General features: G+C 35.3%; 2 protein-coding genes across 2 annotated transcripts; both read left to right on the top strand.

The window, feature by feature from the left end:
* Window positions 1,357-17,229, top strand: LOC109223941 (stromal processing peptidase, chloroplastic). The gene is made up of 25 exons (XM_019388442.1): window positions 1,357-1,731; window positions 2,626-2,823; window positions 3,479-3,720; window positions 4,724-4,922; window positions 5,459-5,506; window positions 5,693-5,800; window positions 5,916-6,104; window positions 6,186-6,485; window positions 7,719-7,820; window positions 8,901-9,035; window positions 9,348-9,572; window positions 9,908-10,111; window positions 10,374-10,544; window positions 10,846-10,995; window positions 11,625-11,762; window positions 12,060-12,287; window positions 12,420-12,572; window positions 12,779-12,905; window positions 13,833-13,935; window positions 14,576-14,696; window positions 14,774-14,854; window positions 15,168-15,269; window positions 15,419-15,569; window positions 15,916-16,039; window positions 16,739-17,229. Exons 1-24 carry the CDS (start codon window positions 1,552-1,554, stop codon window positions 16,005-16,007), a joined length of 3,747 nt encoding a protein of 1,248 aa, XP_019243987.1. The 5' UTR covers window positions 1,357-1,551; the 3' UTR covers window positions 16,008-16,039; window positions 16,739-17,229.
* On the top strand, window positions 20,173-21,286 carry LOC109224438 (pectinesterase/pectinesterase inhibitor PPE8B-like). Its single transcript, XM_019389020.1, has 2 exons — window positions 20,173-20,509; window positions 20,604-21,286. Exons 1-2 carry the CDS (start codon window positions 20,173-20,175, stop codon window positions 21,284-21,286), a joined length of 1,020 nt encoding a protein of 339 aa, XP_019244565.1.

Genomic DNA, 22,525 nt, shown 5'->3' with positions numbered 1-22,525 from the left:
AACCGCCGATACACAAAGATCGAAATGATAGGGGCACGGGAAGCGATGCACCGCATCGGAAAGAAGCGTAATAATGGCGCATGGTGCTGTGATGTCAGTCCGAACCAACGTCATGATAAGCTGTGCCCCGCAAAGTGCCACGTTACCATCTCGTCCGTGATCTTTACTACTCGACCTGCCCACCTGAATTTCTCGACTACGACTAATGAATTCCGCTCACCGAGGTCGACCAAAGAACAACCTCGATAAGCGGATGGACTAACTATATGGGTCAAAATTCGATCGAGGAAATTCAGCACGAAGAGGTGATTATCGTGAGTAATTTGTAACTTATCATGGGCAATTTGGCCGAAGTCGACTAGTGATCAATGGAACGAGTCGCCAAGTGGTCAACCACGACCGAGGTCGAGTAGAGCAGATAGTAGTAACGACTAGTTTTGCATTAGGATCTCCAGAGGGAATATTCTCTTAAATATTCTCTCTGTTTGTACTTTTAGGGTTCTTTGGGAATATCCCATATAAATAGAATCAGAGATAAGACAAAGGGCATGTAATCTGATATATGATAAGAACACTTTTGAAAAGTAAGCTCTCTAGATAAATACAAAGAACAACTTTCTGGAGAGATTCGATCCTTTTGGATTATCTATTGTCATTTCCACCAGATCCAAGAAAGTGCTCAATATTCTCTCACATTCTTGTCATTCATCATTATCAAAAGGAAGAATCATTCACCCCATTCAATATTGGGTGAACCTTCCTCCTATTTACATTTATTGTCATTTATTGTTATTTAATACATGATACTTCAGGCACACTATTGCATTGAGTACATTTATTGTTATCACATTAATTCCGTTTCTTTACTGCTCATACCTTTCGTACTATTAATTTTAGATCTGAAGTTATTAGCTTTAACTAGGATTAACCTTTCTTAAATAACTAATTAATTAGTTTAACCAAAGATTGTCGTTTTTTGGTCAAACAAGCATAACACACGAAATAAGTATAAAGTACTAACTATTAGGCTCAAATCGATTAAAGTGCAGCGTGCAAATATAACAAAAACGTGAGTTCCTAGCCAACCATCGTTTTAGAGTAAAATTAATTAGTTTCATTACTTATTTTTTTTAATTTATGTATGTTCTTGTATAAGAGGTCCAAACATTATGATCTAAACTCCACTTAAGAATAAGATTGTGTAAAAAAAAAAAAATGCAAAAAGGAGTCACAAGATTAGGACTCTAGTCGTGAGCAAATCAATTACGGAACAGAAAATAATTCGATAATTTTTAACAATAAAACGGAAAACAAGAAGAAAAAAATCTGAACCAGCTTGGCCAAACGGTCACCACGACTTAACACCGACTCCTCCGCCCCGGACCACACCTTCCAAATTTACCGTTAAAACGAGAGGCCAATCTCTTAACTTCCCTCTTTTTCACAGTTGACACTCTTCTACAGGGACTTACACTTTTATCCCTCTCTCCCATTTCTCCTCTTCCCCATAAACCCTAGCTAGTTCTTCATTCAATCTATTGGGAAGAAAATATGCAAGCAACTTCTGTTGTATTCAATAGCAAGCCTGTTCTAGCTCCAATTCATGTATATAACGACTCTACATCGTCTTTGGTGGTAACATCTCAATCCAACTGGGTTCAGCGGAAGAGGAGTATTAAGTTGCGTTCTCATAGGCATTCTCAAAGTCGGGCTTATCTCATCCGCAATAAGGTATCGGTTACTTTTTTTATTTGTGTTTTTTATCAGTTGACTTTTGTTGCTTCAAGATTAAGAAAGTTTGTATTAAGACTTCTTGGTAAGTGATGACCGGGATTTTCTTTTTCTTGTTTATTGTATAATTTAATTAGCAAAAGTAGTAAATAGCACTGGTTTGTCACATAGTAGTCATCACTATGTATTATCACTCTATGTTTCTTGAATTTTCTGCCTCTGGATTGATTCCTATGCTGAATTGATTGATATTTGATTAAAGGCTTGTTTGATTTATATTGTGAGGTTGATATTTCTGATTTTCATGTAAAGCGTTCTATATAGTGATTCCAATTTTCCATGTTTTTGTGATACTTAACTTTCCAATTAAGTGACAACTGGCTATATTGATTAGTGCATCAATTTATCGTTCTGTTCTTTAGTAGGCATAACAAGTCCAAACCATGTCCATGGCTCTTTTTATAAAAACTACTTTTTCCCATCAGAAAGAGAAGTTAGAAAACTGCAGCATTTGAAGATATATATATGCCTGGATATGGCTTTTGAAACCATTTTGGCTTCTCGATGGTCTTGCAGCGGTAGTAGTTTGGTATACATTGGGTTGCGTGTTACTCATCCATACAGACTGACTTTGTGACAAATTCCTACAAGACATTATTATTCGATATGTACCTTCTAAATGAAAATGCAGACGATGATACAAAATTTTGGACATGGAAGACAAGTCAAAATATTTCAAACTTGAGGGAAATGAATGATTGGTCTTTGTCAAGTTTTTCTTTTATTGCATTCTGTTTAATTTTTGTCTCTTTTTCTGGGGGTTTCTACTTCTTTATGTCAGTGACATTGTCTCTGTTAATCTTGTATCAGCTCTGTTAATTTCTTTTTCTTAAGTTGCAGAGTGTACAGGGAAGATGTCTTCATCAGAATGTGGAGCAATTACACAGAGCCAATATTTTACACCGGAGGCAACCTGTTTCGTGCTTTCTCTATCCTCAAAGGAGACAAATTGTTATCAATAAACTGAAAAATGGGGTATTTTTGGACAAGTCTACCTTTCAACTGTCAAAGCAGCCTCGTGGTGATTTCTCTGTAAGTTAGCCTTTAGCAGTATTCGTGGTGGCCTTTAAGTTGTTATATGGGTTTAAACACTTGATAAATCTGTAATTGTGGTCATTGAGGATTAAATGGCCAATCAAATATTTCCAAGGTTCATTAAGGGTGTGGGACTTTTTTTTTAAATTAGATAAAATATCTGTTGAGCTTGTCTTATTGAACTTGCTTTTAGCATTGAGATTATTGGTTGGAATTTGAAATGGTTACAGCGAAGAAGTCAAAATTGTGCAAGGATCATGGAGTATAGTTGCTTAATAGAAAATCCCAATCCCCCAAAATGTTCCCAATTCCTAGCTCATCATGATGATGACAAACAGGGAACAAGCTCAGTTCATGCAGCATAGCTCAATCAAAGGTTGATCAGTAGATGTTGATGCTTTCCATGTGAAGAATGAGCAAAGCATTGTCTTAGCTTATGTGCTCCTGTAAATGTTGCATTAGGAAATGTTTTGGGCTAGTTAATCTATGATATGTTATATGTACACTGCGGTATTGTTTTGTTATTTTCGTTGCTGCTTAATATTAGTTTAAGAACTAAAAGGTGTAGTTTTGATTAGCTTTGTATCTTAAATTCAAATTCGTCGATTATATCTGCCTAGTTTTGATTGGCCATAGAATATGTCATTTCTAGGTCAAAGAATTGCAGGTTCCACGGGCAACTGTTGGCCCAGATGAACCTCATGCAGCAAGTACAGCATGGCCAGATGGTGTCTTAGAGAAACAAGGATTTGATATGCTTGATCCTGAAGTAGAGAGAGCAGAGTTTGAACAGTTTTTGAGTTCTGAACTTCCATCTCACCCGAAATTGTACAGAGGGCAGCTCAAAAATGGACTTCGCTACCTCATTCTACCTAATAAAGTTCCCCCAAATAGGTAGGTTTCTATTATTTTGAAAGATTGATATACTTTGATTATGAGAAACTATGTGAGCGCTATTTGTTTTATTTCTGTTCCCTGTATGTAGCAAGTAACTTGCGATTCTTAAGAGGTAAACCTTATCTTAAAATTTCCCTCATTTTAATACACAAAACAAATTGATCACCACTTTTTTCTTTTCCAGGGGTTGGTTAGCTTTCATCCTTTTGTTTTGTGTGTGGGGGTGGGGTTGACCAGAGAATTGTTCACGAGAAAAAGGTTATTTGCATTTTATGTGTGTTGCTTGACTTAGTCATATCTAGGCTCAAAGTAAGTGCTTCCTGTCATTTAATGGCCGTGAACAAACACTGTTTATGGATGTTACTTCTGTTTGAAATTGGGAAAAGCACTTTGTCAATATATATTTTTCTTAACCTTTCATTTTTTTTTGATAAATCAAGGTATTTTATTAACAGCACTGAGCACACCAAGTTGGCATTGAAAACTAATTATGCAGTCTGGGGGGCTCATCCACCCTCATCTTTCAAACTATCCTGATTGTCTAATCACACTGCGGTCTTCTTCTTACACCAGAAAAGTGCATGAAATAGGATTGATCTTTTAATACATCCACTGATGATTTGGAACTGCTGCTGAAATGAAATACTGAGAGATGAACATTTCTTAGATCAAAACTGACTCAATAACGAATTGACCAAAACCAATTTAACCAAATTAATATATTGTACAACCCTAGACAAGAGAGGATAGCTCAAGTGGAAAGCACCTCCATCTCAAACCTCAAGGTTGTGGGTTAAGTCACCGGAGGAGCAAATTACTATATATGGATATATTGTAAAACCCTAGACTATCCTCTTTAAGGGCATGGAAATTTGATTGCTGGCCTCTCACCTTTTTCTTTTAACAGCTAAATTTGATTGTTGTCATGCTATAAAAACAATCATGTGATTCCCGCAGTCTGTCCTTATCCGTTGCTTACTCTAGTCCATTTTAAGTATAGATTTGAAGCACACATGGAAGTTCATGTGGGATCAATTGATGAGGAAGATGATGAGCAAGGAATTGCTCACATGATTGAACATGTTGCTTTTCTTGGAAGTAAGAAGCGCGAGAAACTTTTGGGGACCGGGGCACGATCAAATGCTTACACAGATTTTCATCATACAGTGTTCCACATCCATTCACCCACTAGCACAAAGGTTTGCCAAGTTGTCATATCATGTGTTTGTGCCTTTGAAGTTGTGCTTGCTTTTTTCATGATCAAGTAGATGCTCTCATAAATACAATACTCACACCTGTAATCAGTTTCTTCTCTCTTTTTAACACTTAACTTCATCCTCTCTAAAGTTAAAAAGATCTCCCCGCCTCACCTCCCCCCTACAAAATGGAAAGCTTAAAAGAAAAAAAAAATGAAGACAAGAATAGAAGATATTAGTAGGAAACAAAGCACAGAGGGAAAAGAAAGAAATGGAATTTAAGAATGTTAATGCCTTCTTGTAATGAGGGATTAAATCAAATGCATATTGTAATATAACCAACTAGAGTGACCTGGTCAATGCTGCTTTCAGTAAACTTGCAAAGTGTTTGGAGGCTAACTTGTTCCATTTACTGCTTTTTCACCTCTAACAATTCACCGTGTGATCTCAATTACTGTCTATGTTATTCACATATTATATTTGTTGCTTTAGTTAGTTTGCACCACATGAGTTTAATTGATCAAAATTTCTCCCTCCAGGGCTCAGAAGGCGATTGTCTTCCAGTGGTCCTAGATGCTCTGAATGAGGTATTACTAGTAATTATTTTTCATGTGCTTCTTTGATTGCAGCAATCTTCAGCTTCTCCTAGCATCTTATGTCAGTCAAACTGCCCGCATGATAAAATCCCATCCCTCACGTGTGCTTCCTCTTTGAGTTTGCTTAGTAAAAAAGCTTATGGCTGATTGTTCTAACCTTTTTCTTTAACAATATAGATCGCTTTCCATCCCAAGTTTCTTGCTTCGCGAGTTGAGAAAGAAAGACGTGCAATACTGTCAGAGCTACAAATGATGAATACTATAGAATACCGTGTTGATTGCCAGGTAATTAGCAAGATGATCATAATCATCTTTTTTTGTTTGTTTATATGTAGTTCATTAGTTTGAACTTCTCTTACTAATAAAGACCTAATATCTTCCCATGCTTTGTTGATCTCAGTTATTACAACACTTGCACTCCGAGAACAAGCTGAGCAAAAGATTCCCAATTGGGCTCGAAGAACAGATCAAGAAATGGGATGCTGATAAAATCAGAAAATTTCATGAACGTTGGTACTTTCCAGCAAATGCCACCTTATACATTGTGGGAGATATAGATAACATTTCACAGACCATTTACCATATTGAAGTATGTTCCTTAGCACAGGGCAATGTCATTTAATGGATTCCTGCAACTGTTTCTAGTACTTACAAAGGAGTCTTGCTGCAGGATGTTTTTGGGCAAACCGAAATGGATAATGAGTCTAATTCAGCACCTAGTCCGAGTGCCTTTGGTGCAATGGCTAGTTTTCTAGTTCCCAAGCTGACAGTTGGACTCTCAAGCAATTCCACGCATGATAGGTCATCTGTTTCCTTGGATCAGTCAAAAGCGTTGCGGAAGGAGAGGCATGCAGTCCGGCCTCCTGTTCAGCACAATTGGTCTCTTCCTGGACACAACAACGATACTAAAACACCACAGATATTTCAGCATGAATTACTACAGAATTTCTCAATGAATATGTTTTGCAAGGTATGACTGGACCTAATACTGCGTTGAACTCGTGGCACATAGTTTCCAATTTGGATTTTGTCATTGTCATTGTTATATTTCTTTTCCTTACAATTATTACTTACTAGAGGCTACAATATTTCTCCTGGAAACATTTATAGCTTCCTAACTGATCACAGTAGACACTTGCCATATATTTAATGGTAAATGAAAGAAAGTTACTTACGTCAAGCCGTGATTAGATAATTGTACACCTCAGGTAACATGTTAGCTAAGGAAGAAACACAGTCAAAAGTGCTATTTCCACTCTATTGCTTTGAGATTTCAAATGTCAATTTGAAAGTTCTTGGTTCCCCTTTTCCAAGATTTCTTGCATTCTTGTCCTTCTCTTTCTTTATGTTTTAGAAAAGATGGTGTATCTTAGTTACTTAAACATGTTAGCCAATTGAAGTCGAACAGCTTAGAGAATTTCTTGTTCTGTTATTTTCAGTATTCAACCTTAAGGAACCTACTAGGTCAAGATGGAATTTAGTTTTGCATTCAAAGTTTGACTTTTTTTTTGGGTGTTCTGGAAGTTCTTTCTCTTAATGGTGGAGTCTTTTCTTTTCCTAAAAAGATTTAGAGTTTAGTTTATTCAGCAAATATAACGAACAATTGCTTTCGGTAAATCTGAGTGATTGTCTTATGTGTGAAAATTACTGTTTCTTCTTTCCCTGGTGTAACTTCAACCTGTAAACCTCTGCAGGTGTTTTCTGTTCTGATTTTTATGCAACCATCAGAGGGTCTAATAACCTGTCCTGTTTATCTTTAAGTTTTTTTTTTTTGGCCAGGGAGGGGTTGGGTTGGGGGTGGTGCCAGCTGTAGCAATAAGTTTCTTCGGACAGGGGATTCCTTTTTTCTTAGAACTTTTTGGTTTCTGAGTTTGATTTTTGCTGTTATTTGTCTATAAGATCATACAATGTTACCTTCTCACCCTTAGCGGTGCATACACCAGCCATCCCAGTAATGTCCGTTCTCCACATAGGAAGGATAAGATAGCACTCTGATATGATAATGTGCAACTGATATGCTTCTATCCATCTCAACTTGGTTTTATCAAATTATGCAATATGCATTTCATTTATGGGTGGTGCCTGTGGTTTATGTCATGTTCATTCTTCCTAGCATGTCTTTTTCTGAATTTCCTAAATGAATTCCCTTCTAGTATCTGCGTTATCTGATTTGCCTTTTCTCTTATTGTTATTCTTTCCCTAGATTCCCGTGAACAAGGTCCGAACATATGGTGGTTTGAGGAATGTGCTAATGAAGAGGATATTTCTTTCTGCTTTACATTTCCGTATAAACACTCGGTATAAGGTGCATTTCTGTAACTTGGGTCTCCCTCTTTTTGTCCTTTTCTCTTTTTCCTATTTCAACTTCATTATATTCTACCATATGATGTTAAAAATATGTTTTTAGCACGCTGCAAATGTTTTATCAGCCTATATACTTGTTTTTATGGTTTAATCAGTCTGAAAGGACGTAAAATTCAAGTACTTATCCAGAAAGGAAATATAGTAAAGAAAAAAGAGAAGAACAGAGAATTCACAGCTTAATCGAAAAGAATTGCAATGTAAATATTCTTTACAATGTAATGTGCTGATATATAATCTGATTCTTAAAATTCTTCATCCTTTATTCAACATGGAAAAAATAGTTTATTCATATGCATTTACTTTTGATGGGAAACAAGGGGGATCTACTTTTTCCTCTCACTTTCCTCATCTAGAAGTAGAAGATCCTAACACATTGAGCTGATGCTTTGGAGCAGAATTGGTTGAAAACTGATTTTTAGAAGTTTTATTGTGCTGAATTAGCTAAGAGACTGGTGCTATGGTTTTTAAAAATGGGTTCACTTCATGGAAAGAATGGTTGATTAAAGATGAAGAAAGGAGACTGATAATGCAATCATTGCCTCATCCTTGTTTATGTACTTTTTCGAAGTTTGCCTATGGTCCATAGTCAAGCAGATTTATTATTTGGTACAAGTTTTATTTGTTTATTCATACTTAAAAGATTTATTAAATTAAAGAGAAAAGAAGAGGTTTATATGGCTAAGGACAATATGTCCTTAAAAGAAACCTAAACAGCCAAATAGGAAAAAAAAAGGCATATATTTTCCCAGTACTAGTTATACCTTTTTTGATTTTTGATTTCGTGAATGGTTACTATTTTGTTGAATAAAAGGTATTTTTATTCCCGAGAATATTGTATGTCCAGTATACAAGAGGTTAGTATAACACTTACAAGGAAGAGTTTCTATCTACAAACTGATAGAACAGTGCTAGTTATTTTTTTACTTTTTTTGGGAGGTGGGTTGGTGTTCTTTTTTACAATGCAACATTTGAAATTCAATTTCTGCAATTTTATTGTTTTCTAATTTGAACAACTTTTCAGAGTTCAAATCCTCCGTTCACCTCAGTTGAACTGGATCATAGTGACTCTGGAAGGGAAGGGTGTACTGTGACCACTCTCACAGTGACTGCGGAACCTAAAAATTGGCAGAATGCAGTCAAAGTTGCTGTGCAGGAGGTTTGTTCTGCTATTTTCTTCAGTACAGCAGTTGCTTTTGCTTTTCTCTTGATAATTTGTTTGTTATCCTCGTTGTTGCCATTGTACCCTTCTTGATTATGATGTTGCTGATGCTTGTTTTATCTTTCCTTTGCAACTTTATCTGTGTTTTTCTTCGCTAATGGATCAAGGTTCCTTGATACCTCCTTTCTTTTCATTCATTCTGATGGGGAAATTCATTTTTCTTTATGCTGATCGTATCCTGCTCTTCTCGCCTTCTTGCCTATCGTTTTTCTTCACAACCTTGATGATGTTTTCCTATACGTGGTAAAGGTCCGAAGGCTAAAAGAATTCGGTGTCACAAAGGGTGAGTTAGCTCGTTATACGGATGCCTTGCTAAAAGATAGTGAACAGTTAGCTGCTATGATCGACAATGTTTCATCAGTGGATAATCTGGATTTTGTTATGGAGAGTGATGCACTTGGCCATACTGTTATGGATCAAAGACAAGGGCATGAAAGCTTGCTTGCTGTTGCCGGAACCATCACTTTGGAGGAGGTAATCTTTTAATTGGTGCTTCTATACTTGCATTAGAATTTATTTCTCCACATTGTGCGTTTTAGATTATCTTGGAGATTCCATAGAAGTCCAAAATGGGCATTCAGTCACAGTTATTTGAGGTTTATATGATGAATAAGCGTTAATTGTCACTTACTGAACCTGCATATATTTTCTCCTTTGGTACCATACATGACCTTCTCTTAATCGCTGATCAGTATGCTGCTCAGGCCATGGTGCCAACCATATTTTGACATGTCTTGAATGTTCAAAGCTGTTGCTTCTTGGTGCTTGAAGTTCTTGACTATATTTTCTATTACCTAACTGCATTTCAGGTAAATGCCACTGGTGCTGAAGTTTTAGAATATATTTCTGATTTTGGAAAACCATCAGCACCCGTTCCTGCAGCAATTGTTGCATGTGTTCCATCAAAGGTGCATGTTGAAGGCGGAGGAGAAGCTGAATTCAGAATATTTCCAGAGGAGATTACAACTGCTATCATATCAGGTCTGAAAGAATCAATTGAGCCAGAGCCAGAGGTGGATTTTCTAAGTCCTCTAATCTTTTAACTGCTTTCAGTCGCTTATTTTGTTTATGGAGCAATGGGCTTTCTTAGCTGATAGTTAAAGGCACTAACTGCTGCAGTTTACTTCAATTGTATTCTCTTAACAAATTCTAAGTAGTTCGAATTTTTGTTTTCTTTGTCTGACCTAAAACTCTTTTCTATATGTAAAGGCAAGGTAGAGGCTTTTGTCAGCAACTCATGGATGACTATTCACTATTTTTCTTTGATGTTTTCAGCTTGAGGTGCCAACAGAGTTGATCACATCAAAACAACTTGAAGAACTGAGGTTGAAGAGGTGCCCATCCTTTGTGCCGGTGGCGACAAATTCAGATATCACTAAATCCTATGACAATGAAACTGGGATCGTTCAAAGACGTCTTTCAAATGGTATTCCTATAAATTATAAGGTATGGCCCTGTACCCTGTTCAAGTTATATTTGGACTCTACTGTTTGTCCTGTTACTGTCTTCGCTAGTCTGAAATTTTAACATTACCCAGTATTTAGGATTATTTTAGTTCCTGTGAATCGAGTTCATAAGCTAATATTTTAGATGCACCCAAGTAAATAGGAATTGATACGGTTGAGAAACATCTGAGATCTTGCAACCAGATGAAAACAAAAATGAAATAGGAGAGGAGTTCTTGTTTCTTGGTTTTCCTTGCTTGCTAGTTGCTCTAGTTTTTTATTGTTCTGTTGTAATTTGGTAGATTACAAAAAATGAAGCCAATTGTGGGGTGATGAGACTTATCGTTGGAGGTGGACGGGCAGCAGAAAGTTCTCATGAAAAAGGATCCGTAATTGTGGGTGTTCGAACTCTGAGTGAAGGGGGCCGTGTTGGTAACTTTTCAAGAGAACAGGTTAGGATCCATTATTCTTGATGAAATTGCACCCATCTTGTCTGCTCTTTTGAAAAGCTTGAGAAACAGCAGGTGTCTAATATGTCCTTTGTGTTGACCAAAGTTTGTAAAATGATTCTGCATCAGGATGATATTAGACCCCGCTTCCCTTTGTTCTGGCAAACTCTTGCTGGATCTTGTACCGCAAGTCTTAACTTTTTTTCTTCTTCTTCTTCTTCTTATGGTACGGTTGTATCATTAGTCTTAGTTGTACACTTGCTCAACTAGTAACTTAAATTAGTTAATATCCAATCTTAATCAAAGACTAGAGTATACACAATTCTTCAACATGTCCTTGACTATTTGTGAACTAATTGGCTTCTCATATTATGTTCTTTGGACTTGGTGTATAATTGAAGATAACTTATCCTATTCATTTGGTGTGTTTTCACTTTCTTCTAACCAACCTTGCGTTTTTTTCTAATGAAAATTTTCCATGCTTTTATAGATTGTTTATTTTTGCACATATTTGCATCTTCAATCGAAGTATTATTGGGTGCCATGGAGTTAAATTCTTTGCTGAATCTGCATAGACATTGTCTGGAATGAACGTCTGTCAACTGTTTTGGTTTTTTACGGTGCGTCTCCAGGTAGAGCTTTTCTGTGTGAATCACCTGATAAATTGTTCACTGGAGTCAACAGAAGAATTTATCTGCATGGAGTTCCGTTTTACTTTACGAGACAATGCAATGCGTGGTGCTTTCCAGTTACTTCACATGGTGCTTGAGGTAATACTAACAAAGGCAACATATTAAGTTGTTTATACTATCATTATTAATACTAAATATAGTTTCTGCAGTTGTTCTCAATGTTGCTTATCATCCCCCTGTGTGTTCCTGAAAACAAAAGCAGTGCCTTTTGATTACCTAGATGAAAAATGACAGGTCAATTTATGGTTCATATGGAATGCTGCCAAGGTTTTATTGCAATTATTGGGCTAGTCATATGTACAATTTATAACACTAACTTGCTATTTTGTTGTTAAATAATTTTCTCACTTAAAGTTAAATGTGGATGACATGCAGCATAGCGTTTGGCTGGATGATGCATTTGACCGAGCTAAACAGTTGTACTTGTCATATTACCGCTCTATCCCTAAGAGTTTAGAACGCTCAACTGCCCATAAGCTCATGCTAGCTATGCTAAATGGAGATGAGCGCTTTGTTGAGCCAACTCCACATTCATTGCAAAGCTTAACTCTGGAAAGTGTAAGAGCAGCTGTAATGGATCAATTCGTCAGTGACAACATGGAGGTGAGCTCTTTCTTTACAAAAGAGTTTTGATAAGCTTATTTGTCATTTTATTGTTTTGCTCATTTGAACATAGTACCTCCATGTTTGATGATTGTTTTTCCTCTTCATTTGATTGTAATTATCCTTTATTAGGTGAGTATCGTTGGAGACTTCTCGGAGGAAGATATTGAGTCATGCATTCTTGACTATTTGGGAACTGTCAAACCAACAAAAGGTTTTGAGAAAGCACAGCAATACAGCCCAATCTTGTTTAGCACCTCTCCCTTTGGTTTGCAGCATCAGCAAGTAAGAAAAGATTGTTTCTCTGGCATATGTTTTTTTTCTGCCTTTCTTTGGATGATCATCTTGGTCCTAGGTGGCTTCTTGTGATATATGTGGAAATCCTATGTTTTAAATCTCAATTCTATTTTAGACCCAAGATGTCTCATGCTTTTAGTTCCAGTTCATTCCTTCTTTTTCCCTTTTTACTGAAATTCTTTGGTTATTACCAGGTATTTTTGAAGGATACAGATGAGAGAGCATGTGCTTATATTGCCGGCCCTGCACCAAACCGCTGGGGATTTACTTTTGAGGGGAAAGATCTTTTTGAGTCTGTTGGCGATCTCTCTGCAAATGACCGTGAGTCTTTTCACCAAATACTTGGATTTATTGTTGCACAAGTGTCAAATTGTTAAACCAATCACAAAAAATTCTGATGAAAAATTGTAGATGTAATCCAAAAAAGTCCCTACAGTTGCAAAAATATTTTGCTTTAATCTCGTTTGTAGAATGTGTAGAGTTGAAGAAAATGATGTTTCGTAAAAGCATCATTGATAGATGGTTGCACTGGACATTCTAACTGCATTTCTCTCTTCTGTGGATTCATAAGCATACTAGATTTCCTCCATTTCATTGTGTGTGCAATTTGTGGAAAAAATTTAAAAATATATCAAAGCATGATAAATGAACTCTATGATCTTCACTATACTTTTCAAAGTATAAGTGCCTATGTTACTATCAAATCTTGTATCTCACAATTGTAGTAAGTATGGAAGAAAAAGAGATGAAGTTCAAGGTATTATTTGGGTAACAAATAAAATAGCATGATAAAAATTATTGTCTATGACTCTACGGCATTTGTGATTTCGTAGTTGCCCTCCACTCTGAAGTGCTTATTCACTCTGCTAATGTGCATGTAGTGACCATTTGTGGAACTGAGGAGTGACTGTCTTTCCTTGACTTATTTAGTTGCTTGACTTTTGACTACTTGTCTTTTTATCCTTACATGCCGTTCTTTGCACTACATTTGTTCAAAGTCCGCTGTAGTATTGCTGTTCTTGCAAATCTTAGTCTACTAATGTGTCCTTAGATACTAGTTAATGCATCGTACAGCATCCATGATATACAAGGTTTTGCATTGACGTAATTCGGACCCATGAGTTTTCATACATCAGTTTTAATCTACAAAGGCTTCCTAGGAATGAAGAAGTTAATCGATAATGCTGCATAGAATGATATAAAATGTTAGTCATCAACATTAATGTGGACCAGTAAATTTCTTTCCAGATGAGTTGGAACAAAGCGATATGCACCTACAAGGACGACTCCGTAATCATCCTCTGTTTTATGCCATTGCGATGGGTCTATTGGCTGAGATCATAAACTCCAGGTAGATTACTAAAATAACTTTGTTTCCTCATTATAATTTTTGAAAATGCTATTTTTTTTCCTTCTCTTGATTTTGAATTATATAAGAAGTCTCACAATCTCTCGGAATTCGTGTTAACCTAGTGAAGAACATAACAAAGTAGAAGTAAAAGGTCTAAATTGCGATACCACCTAGTTGCGATTATGTGTTAGCCGCGTTGGTACACTTACATTGGGATTGGTGTTGGCGAGGAGTCTTTTAGTTTGTTTAAAAATTTGTTTGTCTTTGTAGGATAAGTATGAGACCTAGTGAATTCCTTATTTATTAAGCAATAAATTTTTGAGTTTTGGAAGTGAACGTGCCCAAATAAAACATAATAGATATAGAGGATTCTTATAACCGACTACTTGGGATTGAGGCATGATTATTATCATGTCCTGATGGTAAAATGTACTTTTAGTGCCACTATTGGTGGTACCTAGCTTCAAATAAACAAAAAAGGATATATTCAGATGACACAGAAAGTACCCGTTACATGTCACCCTTTGCTGCTATTACATTTCTGGTTTGCGGATATTGAGGGTTGGTGTATCATAATACCTCAGTTGCTATGTTGTTTCTGTTGTGCTTATATTACAGCATAACACATTGATCTGTGCAGGCTTTTCACTACAGTTAGGGACTCTCTTGGACTGACATATGATGTTTCATTTGAACTTAACCTCTTTGACCGCTTGAAGCTTGGGTGGTATGTTATCTCAGTGACTTCAACCCCTGGAAAGGTACAATCTTTTCTACTTGAGCTAGCAGATATAATATTTCCGTTTTGTTTTCTCAAGACTGATCAATGTGCTTACAGGTGCACAAAGCTGTTGATGCTTGCAAGAATGTCCTAAGAGGTCTGCATAGCAACAGGATTGTACCGAGAGAGTTGGACCGGGTAAGTTTCTTTCCTCATGAATAGTTGTTAACAAAAGATCATTTTGTTTCTTAAGGGGACCGACCCAAGTTGTTGTGGCTATAGTCTCAGCCACTACGTGAGTCATTTTCCTAGGTTTTATTCTGGAATTTGAAATTCTGGTATGTGATTGTCATTGATTAGTTAGTGAAATTGATGTGAATTAATGTTTTTGAGTCTCATCTAATTTGTCTCTTTTCTTCCAGGCTACATAAATGATGTAGATGTTAGTTAGACATCATATTGTCTACACTAAAATTCATATGATTTACACTAAGATTCTTTTTTGGTATAGGCAAGACGTACACTGCTTATGCGACATGAAGCTGAAATTAAGTCAAATGCCTATTGGCTTGGATTGTTATCTCATTTACAAGCACCTTCTGTACCTAGGAAGGTATTGTTTTATTCTTGGTTTATTGTTCTCAATGTACTGTTTTATCCATGAGACATCACATGGAAGCCCAAAAGGTTTGCAGTTTTATTGCTTAGCTGCTTTATTCTTTGATCTTTAACTGCTTCTATCTTTATTCTGTTTGGTATCAGGACATCTCTTGCATCAAAGATCTCACTTTGTTGTATGAAACTGCCACCATTGAAGACATATATGTTGCCTATGAGCAGTTGAAGATAGATGAGAACTCTTTGTACTCTTGCATTGGTATTGCTGGGGCTCAGGCTGGAGAAGATGTTTCTGGTAAATATATGGATTTCTGAATGGGAGTTGAATTGCTTTAAGTGTCTTTCATTATTGCCCTCCTATTGGCTGCCTTCGTTTATCTTGATCGTAGCATTTTCACTTCAAGATGGAATAATGGTTATACTTTTGAAGGACACTACCTTGGCTTGCCAGTGCCTAATTTTTGTTTTTCTTCACTTGGTCCTAAAAGCTTTGTGGCCAATGAGTAATTTTTGTTCCTGGTATTTATTTTATTTCCACTCTGGAGAAAGTTTCTCAACTCATAGGTAATTATGTGTTCTGGGCAACTCTTGGCATCTTGTTATCTACATTTTGATTTTGACTAATTGAACTGTTTCTGCAGCCTCATTAGAAGTGGAAGAAACAGATGAGGGCCTTCTAGGTATTGTTCCCATGGGACGTGGGTCATCTACAGTGACGCGTCCAACTACATGATTCATTGACAAAAAATTCGTTGTTCAGATAAGGTACATCTCTCGACTGTTCCATCTCACTGAATATAGGCATTTCCATTCAATTTCTGGGACTTTTGTGAAAGCTAAACCTATTTGTGAAGCTAAGCCTCTGAAAGGGAATTAATGATCTGACACTATGTGATTCAATTTCTGGGACTTTTGTGAAAGCTAAACCTATTTGTGAAGCTAAGCCTCTGAAAGGGAATTAATGATCTGACACTATGTGATGAGTAGTTGTTTAAAGAAGTAGTGGGAAAAGGTAATAATGAGAGAGGTAGGGAAAGAACGTGTTTCGGAAACATGAGCTTCATATAGTTGTGGGTTTCTGAATTTTAGATTCTTTCACTTGTCTATTATATTGTCATCAGAAGGGTTTGAACGAGGGAAAAGGTTTGTTCACAGAGGTCTAGCTTTATGTTGTTTCTACTCGTGCTTCTCTATAAGACATGGAATAGGTGCAGATCTTTAATTCCTTATTGTCTGTTCTAGGAAGGAAACAATATGTATCGGTTTGAGTTCCACAAAATGCAATAGATGGTGGAGTACTAGTTTTTGCCATTGTCCAGGGCAGCTCTGGATGTATCTTCCCATTCACTAGTTCTTTAGCTTTATAGATTTGGCCCATTAGTCATTTTACATTATCAAGTTAATTTTAGTCCTTGCAATGGTTTAGAACTTACATCTAAACCACATTCTGCTGCTTTCTTTTAGGCGGTAGGCTATCATACATGGGTGAAAGGTTTACACGACAAGCTAGTGTCTTACATGATTATTGACCTGTGGCTAAGAGGAGGTTTCGTAAGATCTTTAAAGGTCTGAAACCTTCAGAAGTCGGAAAATATAAACAACTGGAGCAAGCCTCTATGATGGCTTTGTGCAAACAACTACTTTCCTCGAGGCCAACACAATAATTTGCAGAAGTGACACAGTTTTACTACCGAAGGACTCTTCTACTCTGGTCATCCATTGATCCTTTCGCAATGTATCGACCTGTTTAATATGATAGAAGTCCAAAAGGATTTTTTTGTTACAACACATGTTGAATTAGCTGTTGTATCACTCCCATAATTGCTGTATAGATTCTATAGTTGGGGACTTTCCTTTGTATTTGTTGATGAAAGGAAGTTGCAGATCACAGAGTTCATGTATTGTGTACATATATATAAGTGCAAATACTCTTGCATTCGTTTCTACCCCTCTCATATCATCTGTTGCAAAGGTTTAGTTTTAGCTGCATACTATGATTAAAGAATGTCTTATGGTTTAATTAATCAATAATCACTACGTGTAGGACACTTTTGATAATGTATCATATCAGCAAATCTTCCATTAGGCAATTCATTCCCAAAATAAATTCTATATGATGTCAAATCCTGTGATGTACAGAGTATAAAGTGAATAAACTTTACTTTTAAGTATGCTTGTAGAGGCGTGATCCTATATAAAATTTTGCTCCTAAATTTTGTTTTTTTACTTTTTTTTTTTTTTGTATTTTTAATTTTCTGTTTTATATGTGTAGGCATATAAATTTTATTGGAATTAAATTCATAAAATAATTTGGACTATAGTTTAATTTCAAGATATATTAGTTCAAATAAATTTATTGTGCTAATATTATTTTTTACGGGATCAAAGTTATCTACCAATTTTGTTTGCCAAAGCAAAACGGAAACCACTATACGTGGTTGGCTTTTTTTCAAATAGTTTATACCGCTCGTCGACAAAAAAATTATTGACTTGCTTAAAGTTTAAATATCCTTGACGGGATTCCTGCTATGCCACTGATCGAAGTGTATAGCACATAGAACATGTGTATACCAAATTATGCATTAGCATACCATGTCATTTTTCCTTGATAAAAATCAACTCCATCCTTTAGTTCTCGAATTTAAATCATAGCATACTTGATCCAGATTTGAAGTTATCTAAATTTTACACCATATCTATAAACAACAACAACAACTACCCAGTGAAATCCCACAAAGTGGGGGTCTGGGAACTGTAATGTGTACTCAGATCTTACCCCTACCCCGATAGGAAAGAGAGGCTATTTCCGATAGGGAGGGTAATGTGTACGCAGACCTTATTGGCATATCTATAAGTTATGCCAATAAGTTGGTTGGTTAATAAGAGGAAACAATGGAGTGAAATTGAATTAAATTAAAATAATATTATTGTGACAAAAAGTTATTGGTCCATGGTAATGTCACCTATTATAATCTTTAATCAGGGAAATTAGATGGAGTTTATTCATTTCTATACGTTATTATTGGGTACTTATGGATATTTTTATTTTCATTTATCAAAAGAAAATTTACAACAATTCATTATATTGAAGGTCATTTTTCATATTTTCAAAATATAAGTAACCTGACAATTTATTTTGACAGCTGATTTGAGATTAAGGAAGTTAACTGTCACAATCAAAAGGTAGAGGGAGTATTATTTAACAAACATAAAAGACATCTAATTTGGACTAAACATCATAATAAATTGATCAAAAGATCTACCGACAAGGGTTGTGGTGGAGTGGTAAGTACTCCTTCATCCTTAACTAGAGGTCTCGGGTTCGAGTCCCTGAGTATGGAGTCGCCTTTGTTAGGGAGCGCTTTACCCCCCAATGTGGGACTTCCCGGCGCGAATCCAGATTTAGTCGGGCCCAATATGAATACCGAACACCGGGTGAGACCAAGAAAAGAATCAAAAGACTTAATTAGTACTAGTTTAGAAAAATAGACCAATAAGTGGGGTAGCTTTTCCAATTTCTTTTTTTTCTAATATTCTATTACTGTTAAGGAAATCGTTGTATGCCATTATTTTAGGGATAATGGAAAATAAACAACGGGAACACGCTAGAAGATTACTTTTAAACCAATTTATTGATGGGCAATTGCAATTTAATCATAATAAAGTTACTTTTACGAGAAGAAAATTACTTGAAGAAGACTTAAACTTGTATAAAGTTTTTCTTATAAGGAGCAATTCTGTTATTAGTGCTAGTATTCTAACAAAAAATAATAACATTAATAACATAATACTAAATAAGACTAAACACAGAATAAATATTAATTAAAAGACGACAGTCATTTGGGAAATAGACCAGACATTCATAACTTCCCCAATTTTCTATTTTAATAATGTTCTATGGTCGTTAACTCGTTCCTAATTCCTTCAGCCCTCCGAAAAAAAAAATCTAAAAAAAGAAATGCTACATATCAACAAGATACTATAATTACTATATTAACGAAAATATTCCTACAACTGCACAATGACATTGTAGATAGAGGCGGATCTAACATTTTAAAATTTTGGGGTTCTGAATAAATCTTTTATATACATTAGGTTTGAATTTTAAAGATAAATACAAAGTTTATGTCAAAGCTATTGAGTTATTTTGAACCCATAAATCGAATTATGTAATTTTTCAGATAAAGATAATCCTATCAAAACATGTTCGATTTCTCCATATAGAAAAAATCAATATTCTCTTGTGTAATTAGTGCTATGTACTATAACAGAAAATAATAATAGCATTTGTAACCAAATAAGTCCATATTCTAAATAAGAAATAATTTCAGTTCCCATTCAACTAACACCATTTAACTAGTAGAATATTAATTCATGTCATTTTCTTATACCATTTTATGAGTCATTCCTTCCCTCATCCCCCTTCCTCCAAAAAAGAATTTAAAATAAGAAACACTACCTCTGAGGCAAGATTACTATATGAAAGAAGAACATATACACATTGCAGCAGATAATGGAGGCATTTGGAAAATTAACGCCTAAATTAATATTCCATTTGAAGGAGTTCCATTAACACATATATAAAAACTAATATCAAATATGGAAACCTAACTTCATTATAAATTGGCTGAAATTATCTCTACTAAACACACCACTACTACAATATTAACATTTGAAGTTGGCTACATACGTTAATTTTCTTGAAGCTCGCTTCTCTTTTCTGCCAGTGATAAATTTTAAAATCAATCAAGGTTATATAGCTTTTTGTTTATCAAATATCGTTGCCTCTTCTAATCGGTTACCATAATTAAATATGAGTTCATTGTATATTCTAGGCCATAATAATTTTCTGACTTGAACAATATTCTGATACGTAATGGCTTATCAAGTGCAGGAAGATGCCAGCCGGAGCTATGTGGTTTATTACAATTATAGCCATTTTGCCACTCCTTTTATGTGGTGAAGGTCAACAGGTGCAAACACCTCACGCAATTGTTGCTAAAGATGGCTCCGGGAATTACACCACAATAACGGATGCCATCATTTTAGCACCAAATAACAGTGTAAATAAATACTATATCATAATTAAGCAAGGGACATATTATGAATATATTCAAATAGATAAATGGAAAACAAACATAGTTCTAATCGGTGAAGGCATGGAGAATACCATAATATCAGGGAATAAAAGTTACGGCGGTGATGGAATCAAGACAAGTCTCACTGCTACGGTGGGTAAGCGATCGATTGTTACGTTACTCAAATTATAGTAGGATATCTTTTATATGGATTTTTCTGCTATGAATATTCTTTGTTTCATTTCAATTAGGTGTCAATGGGAAGGGCTTCATGGCCCAAGACATCACATTTCGGAACAATGCTGGACGAGAGAACCAACAAGCAGTAGCATTAAGAGCAGAAGCTTCACAACTCACTTTCTATAGGTGTCGTTTCGACGGCTTTCAAGACACCTTATACACAAAAAAAGGCCTACAATTCTACAGGGATTGTGAAATATTTGGCACCATAGATTTCATCTGTGGTGATGCAACAGTCGTGTTCCAGAACTGCTTAATTGAAGCACGCCTGCCACTGCCCAAGCAATATAATACAATCACAGCACAACAGAGAAAATTTGTGAACGACACAACAGGAATAGTGTTGCAAAACTGCACACTAAAAGCAACTCAGGAGTTGGAGAAAATGGGTAATGTTACTGCATATTTAGGTCGACCGTGGGGTAATTTCTCTAGGACAGTGGTCATCCAAAGTTACATTGACCATTTTATAAATCCAAAAGGATGGATTGAATTTATAAACGGGTCCCTAGTTCAGCCATTCTATCTTGAGTATGAGAATAGAGGACCAGGCGCAATCACAGAGGGACGAGTGAAGTGGGCGTCTGTCACTAGAGATCCAGATGTTGCATCAAATTTCACGGTCAGACACTTCATAGGAGGTGACAAATGGATTCCTGCCGATGTTCCGCATTATTTAGATCTTCATGAATAGAGTCCATGTAATATACCATGCAAGTTCCACTAGTTATCAGAATGCAAATATAGGTTATATGTATGTTAATTAGAATTTCATGTTGTCAACTTATTTGAAATGAATTAAATCATCTGATTTACTATGTAACAACAAAAGTCGAGCGGATTGAACTAGCTAGTTATTAATTAAATTGCTCGTGAATGTTGCTTCTTTGACGAGTTTTAAACATAAAAGTGATCTCATTAAGCCTGATTATAAATTATTTTCAGAGCAAGATACAAGGTATTTAAATGAATATTCATTAGAAAGATCATTTAACGTTTACCAAAGTCCAATAGTGACTTCCAGATATGGTTGTAGTCCGGAAAAGTTTGAAATATTCAGTAAAATGAAAAAGAAGATTGAAACATTGCAAAGATTTTTAATTTCATCAGCTACAAAAGGTCCTTTGAAAATTTCAATAATCTCATGTGATTATCTAAAATCTTATAAAAGATAATTTGAAATATACGTGACGCACGCGTCTAGAAGCTAATATTAAGAAATATATATATATATATATATATATATATATATATATATATATATATATATATATATATTCAAATTTCATATTTAAGATTTGATAATCAATTGGAACGTTAAACCGTTTTTCAGGTATCAATATGTTGCTTTTCAAAGTAAAAATAATGGGAAAAAGCGACAAATAAAGATAGAATTTTTTTGGCAAAATAGGCTTACATATACTCACATTGGCTTTGTGAGCACGTGATTTTTGCCCCACATGAATTTCTCCTACAGAATCCCAAAGAATTAGATTTTTCTTTTAATTGTTTGTTATTTTAGGAATTATTGTAGAATTTTTCTAATTGTGTGCATTTTTCTGTGCATGTTTAATTCTATTTAATTCATGAAAAATACAACATTTGCATTTAGATGGTTCAATTTTACATTTTTTTAGATTAATCAAATAGATTAGTTATTAAAAAATGAAAATCACAAAGATAACTCACTTTGCATTTTAAACTTTTAGTTTTTTGAATTTGTATTTTCTCTTAAATTTAGGACTTAATTAATTTTTTGTAACTACTATGAAGAGTAATTAGTTTATTTTGGTAGATTAATTTAGTTTTAAGAAGATAATTTAGGTTTATTTTTAATTGAAAAGAAAAGAAAATTGGAAAATGAAAAGAAAAGGAAAAGAAAATAAAAGGATCTGATTTTTTGGGCATTCAATTAAAATTTCCGTAGGCCCAA

This window comes from Nicotiana attenuata, chromosome 3 (assembly GCF_001879085.1).
Source record: "Nicotiana attenuata strain UT chromosome 3, NIATTr2, whole genome shotgun sequence".
NCBI classification, from domain to species: Eukaryota; Viridiplantae; Streptophyta; class Magnoliopsida; order Solanales; family Solanaceae; genus Nicotiana; species Nicotiana attenuata.
This window is presented reverse-complemented; position numbering and strand designations above follow the sequence as displayed.